The sequence below is a fragment of the Acomys minous genome (genome assembly GCF_964271855.1).
Source record: "Acomys minous genome assembly, chromosome: 16".
Taxonomy (NCBI): Eukaryota; Metazoa; Chordata; class Mammalia; order Rodentia; family Muridae; genus Acomys; species Acomys minous.
This window is the reverse complement of record NC_140498.1, coordinates 21453419-21458954: the sequence shown is the minus strand read 5'-3', so window position 1 is coordinate 21458954 and position 5536 is coordinate 21453419. Positions and strand designations below refer to the sequence as shown.

The window sequence follows — 5536 nt, the reverse complement described above, 5'->3', positions numbered from 1 at the left end:
GGACTGAGGCTACTGGTCACAGTAGGGCGTTGGAGCCCCTGGCTTCGATGCAGGCTTACTGCTTGCCAGATGGGTCTGCCAGCGTTATCTCCATTAGGGGGCGGTTTCGAGGCGGCCCAACTTTCAGACCTGGGGAGTCCCTACTCCAGGAGCTCCTAGGTTCAGGCCCTGCCACATCTTGGTCAATATCCCTAATCTCTCCAAGGAGCTTCAGTTTTCTCCCTTCTCAGCCAAGCCCAGCTCGCTCCTGGCAGGGTAAGGAGCACGTTCACAAGCCAGTGTGTACTACTTTTTCCTGCAATGTAAGAAGTTTGGAATAGAGGGGCACATTGCAAGAGAAGGGCCCACTGTGTGTGTGTGTGTGTGTGTGTGTGTGTGTGTGTGTGTGTGTGTGTGAGAGAGAGAGAGAGAGAGAGAGAGAGAGAGAGAGAGAGAGAGAGAGAGAGAGGATGGAGGGACGGAGGGAGAGAGAGGGAAAGAGAGGAATGAGAGAAGGAGGGAAGAAAGGAGAGAGAGAGAGAGAGAGAGAGAGAGAGAGAGAGAGAGAGAGAGAGAGAGAGAGATCCTGCTCTGTGCCTACACAGTCTGTCTTTAACCTCAGGAGGATCTGAGAGGTACTTTCTATTGTTATCACATTTTGCAAATAAAGAAACTGAGGCACAGAGCGATCAGTTCCCCTGGCAAAGGCTAGCGTCTAATGTGACTGACTCAGAAGTCTGAACTCAAGGTGTTTGCCACCGATTGGGCCTCCTTCCTCCCCTACAGTAGAGACTGGCGCTTGGGAGCCGCCCCTCAACCCTTTCCTTGAGTCTTGGGGGCCCCCGCCGTTGTCAGAACAACCAGGGACCAATGAGAAGCAAGCAGGCTGCAGGCGGCCCCGCCCAAGCACCACCCCTCTCAGAGGGCTAGTGGCTGGCTATAAGGGCAGGAGGCCGAGCGGCGGGAGCCTGAGCCAGGGAGCGCGAGGCGCAGCGAGTCGTCTGAGCGTCTGGAGCGACTATCTGCCACCATGTGCGGTGAGTGCACGGTGGCTTCCTCCTTTAGAGCTGTTCAGAGCCTAAGCTAGAGAGTTAGGCGCAGGGGACCTGCTGGGTTCGGCGATCGTGGGGCTTTCATTAGCCAGGCCTTCTTTCCCCATGCATGGCCCCAGAGTGACGTCTTGGGGACATGGGGGGAGTGGGGATAGGGGCGTCTAAACTCCGTGTAAGAGACCCAAGCCCGGATCGCTCTAGCAGGGGCAATGGGGCGGGTCCCGAGATTGGAGCCCCGTAACACAGAGGTGTCTCCACTCCGTGTACTCTGAGGGCACTTCCTCCACTTGGCCCACAAAGGCCGCCACGAGCAAGCTCAAGCATCCTGGGCGCGGAGTGGCGGTTCTGAGTCCCAGTCTGCCGCGTCCACACAGGACAGACGACCTCACCTGTGCGGTGTCAGCAGTTCGTTCCCGGGCGTCCTGAGCAGCTCCTGTTGTGCTTGTAAGGGTAGCCGGTCTTGGTTGCGACGCGAAAAGAACCCCCTCCTGTCCCTAGACGGGTGGGTCCCGTGGTGAATCTTTGCTGGAAAGGGCTCCGGGCAACGCTAGAGATAGTGAGTTCCCTGGAGCCTTGGCCCGAAGTTAGGAGTAGGAGTCCTGGACCGGATAGCAGCGCAACCCCGGGCGACGCCGAGGTGTCCGGCTGGGCTCTGGGAGCAGAAGGGAGGGCGCCCGCCCTGGGCGCACATCTGCAATTCCTTACCCTCCTGGCTGGCTGTGCCGCCTCCGCTGGCTGGTTGGCCGGGGGTGGGGGGGTGGGGGGGAGCTGGGGACTTCTGGGACAAAAGGTCACTGTGCGCTCCCCCCACCCCCTCTTCCCGTCTTGAGTAGGATTCAGTTACCCACTCCAGCCCCCTGCGGCTGGAGAACCTGATGGAACTTTTGAAGCCATGAAAGGCGCCTCTCTGACTTTGCTGAGGGCTTGCGGGGTGGGGTGCCAATGGGTGAGTCCAAAGCCAAGGTCTGTACAGGCCTTGTTTCGTGCCAGGAGAGGAAAGGAAAGGAGTCACTGAGCACTTTGAGACCGCTGCCTCATCCGAGAGAGCCGGTGTCAGTTTAAATTACTGGGCCCGCAGACAGAGTCTTAGGGCGCCCAGGCATCCTTCGGAATACGTATGTAATGTCACCTCATACCTTTCTGGATACAGAAATGAAACAAATACGGAATTTTTTTTTGTTAGATTCAAAAACAGCCCAGGCTCGAGCCCTTGCAGGTCTTTAGCCTCTGCTGGCTTTAGAACCAGACTTGAGCAAGAAGCCCTCAAACTGCTTGAGCTCTTTGACTTTTCCTGTTGAGCCTCTCAGATGGCCCTGCGGCCGCACTATCAGCCTCCTCGGCCTCCCACCCTGCTTCTTCCTAGCATCTGTCTTTCGCTTGCGCTTTTCCAAGCTCTGGGAGGGCTGCCACCCCCAACCCTTTGGACGAGATCAAGTTTGGGGTTATAACCAACCGGCATCCCTTCTAGACTTCGGTATTGATGTGGCTGAGTATGAGAAGTGCCCTGAGGTCACCAGAGAACGTCTAGGACTCCGTAGAATTCTTGGGCCCAGCTGGGCTCCTCCTATTCAGAATCAGAATCAAAGGAGACTCCCAGCTAGGCTGGGAGGCCTTCTCAAACGTCAGGCCATCCTTGCTGATGTTTGACCCCGCCCCCTGCCCACAAGCCAGGAGTCTTGTAACATCCCGGCTAAAGACAAAGCATACTGTGTTTTTTAGTGCTCTCTGTCACTTTCCAGGCACCCTTCGCCGGTGGGCAGCTGTCCGTGGTGGTTCAGAGCTCACAACACAGCTGCCTAGAATTGAACACATTAGTCTGGGTTCTCTTGGACTCCGTATGTGTTCTGAACAGGATGCGGGTTTTCTTTTTGTGGTTGTTTTCGCTTGCAATTCAGCGAATTTTACAGAACGATCATGATTTTGGCACAAGGATACAACAAACATTGAATCAGTTTCGCTTCACATTTGGGGAAATTGAGGCCCAGTCAGGAGTGTCTGAACAGGAACTTTCAGGTCATTTCACTTTCCCCGGGGGGGTGGGGGTGGGGGCATGCCTGCTGCTTTCATTGGAAACTGCCTCAGGTTTCAGGAGTCAAGACTAAATAAAGGCCAGTCCTTATCAGATGGCTGCCTCAATCCACAGAAAGCTGGGGCCCAGCAGGAGCCGACCCTCCACAAACAACAGACCACTCAAAAACTTCCTGTGTGCTGAGAGATTAGCTGGCTTGACCCCTAAATACCAAATACCGTCTTGGAGAATCCAGGGTACAGGAACGTGAGGCAGCTAGAGAGATTAGATCCCCAGTCTTGAGCAGAGGACAGGAATGGACCCTTGCGTGCAGCATGTAGCTCCCTGCCTCCCTTCATTCAGCCTAGCACCAAGCCCATGAAATGGTTAAAAAAAGCAAAAACAAAAACAAACAAACAAACAAAAAAACCCAACCTACCTGTAATCCTAGCACTCAGGAAGCAAAGGCAGGCAGATCTCTTGAGTTCAAGGCCAGCCTGCTTTTCAAAGTGAGTCCAGGACAGCCAGGGCTATATAGAGAAACCCTTTCTTGGAAAACACACACACACACACACACACACACACACACACACACACACACTCACACACTACTACTACTACAGGCATGCCCACAGGCCACCTTCAATCTACACAGACCTCCATGGAGACTCCCTTCCCAGGTGAGTCTAGAAACGCCACTATTAAGCCTAGCCGTTCTGATGACGTCAGAGAGTTCCCTGCGTTGTTGAAAGAAAGGTTATTGTGTTTCCCCCTCCCCTGCCCCCTCCCCCACCCCTTTGCATTCTTCCTCTCTTTCTGGAGATGCTCTATGTTTTCTAGGCTCTGGGGTTATAAAGGCCACGTGGCTGCGCTACCCCCTACTTCTAAGACGGGACAGGTGGAGATGGCCGTTCTGCAGGCCAGTCACTCACCAGCAACAAGATAAATCCAGCTGGCAAACACTGTCACAGGGAAGATACCTCAGGCAGAGGCTATATCCCGGCAGTACCAGGCTGAACCAGACAGACAGCTTTTTGTTGAACACACAGGGTTTAAATATTTAAAAAAAAATATATTAGATACTAGATTACAAAATTGGGAGCACTCATATAAGGATTTGGGGTTTTTTTTTTCTTTTTCTTTCTTCTCTCTCTCTCTCTCTCTCTCTCTCTCTCTCTCTCTCTCTCTCTCTCTCTCTCCATTATATTCTAGGGCTGGAGAGATGGCTCAGAGGCTAAGAACACTGTCTGTTCTTCCAAAGGTCCTGAGTTCAATTCCTAGCAACTACATGGTGGCTCATAACCATCTACAATGAAATCTGGTGCCCTCTTCTGGCATGCAGACACATATGCGGGCAGAATACTGTATAAACAATACATAAATCCTTAAAAACATATTCAAAGATGAACAGTCTTGAGCCCATATTTCTGAGTAGCATCCTGGTGGTCTCTCAGATGACGGGCACAGCCATCTTCCAGATGTCCCACTCACAGAGACATCACAGAGCTACCTGTTGGCTCAGCCCAGCATAGAGGACTGTGACAGTGCCCCCAGGCTCAAGTGTGAGCTCTGCAGAGAGAAGGGCTCGCAGGCATGCCAGGCTGAGGGCATTCTATGTCTCGTGGTCACGTGACCTCCTCTTCCATGGCTTGTGTCCCTCTTAAGAGGACACTTGTGATTCTTTGGGAGCTCCCCAATTATCTGAGACAGTTGAGATCCTTTTGCCCTTATCTGTAGAGACTTTTCCTCATACAAAGCAACCTCTACAGATTCTAGGGATGAGGGGCTGAGTCCTTCGAGGACAATTATTTGTCTTGCTATAGATTGATCGTCTCTTCCAGGCACCATATCCATAATGGTTCAAATGTTTAGAATCCTGCATGTTCAAGTCTTGCCCTTGATGGCCTAATTTAGAGGTCCATGAACAGGCTCCCTGAACGCCCATACACCCAAGCACCCTGGTCTCAGTCCTTTCAGCTTCTACTCATTGCCATTAAAACTTTAGTTACGTTCATGTGTGTTGTGGGGTGGGGGTGGGGGGTGGGGGGGGAGGGGGAGGGATTATGTTCATGTGAGTGCAGATACCCACAGAGGCCAAAGCAGTGAGTCCACTTCTCTGCAGCAGGAGTTTCAGGCAGTTTGTAAACCATCTGACGTGGATGCTGGGAACTGAACTTGGTGCTCTGTAAGACCAGTACACACACGCAAGCACGCACGCTTACCCGCTGAGCCATCGTCTCTTTAGGCTCCCCGCTTTGCCGGTTTCTGTGGCGTGCACTCTCTCACCACAGCTGGTTTCAGGTGAGGGTCATGGGAAGTCCCTCAAGGAGTTACTTGGGCAAAGAGAGCACCCAGCTGGTTCCTGGAAGCCGTCAGAGGGCAATCACAGCACACCTACACACACCGTGAACACTGATGCTGGCACTCACCTGAGAGCTGAAGGAAGAGCGCTGTGCAGCCTGAACCACCGAGCCCTTTCTCCAGCCCTGGGGTAGAG

At 53.2% G+C, this 5536-nt stretch overlaps 1 protein-coding gene across 4 annotated transcripts in view; it reads left to right on the top strand.

Annotated features, from left to right (window-relative positions):
- The first annotated feature begins 894 nt into the window (after positions 1-894).
- GFPT2 (glutamine-fructose-6-phosphate transaminase 2) overlaps positions 895-5536 on the top strand; it is a 47471-nt gene continuing 42829 nt past the window's right edge. For all 4 annotated transcript variants that reach the window (XM_084762869.1, XM_084762868.1, XM_084762870.1 and 1 more), the window contains exon 1: positions 895-1016. In XM_084762869.1, the coding sequence (XP_084618995.1) occupies positions 1010-1016 (7 nt within the window). In that variant the 5' untranslated portion in view covers positions 895-1009. The remainder of the gene's footprint in view (positions 1017-5536) is intronic.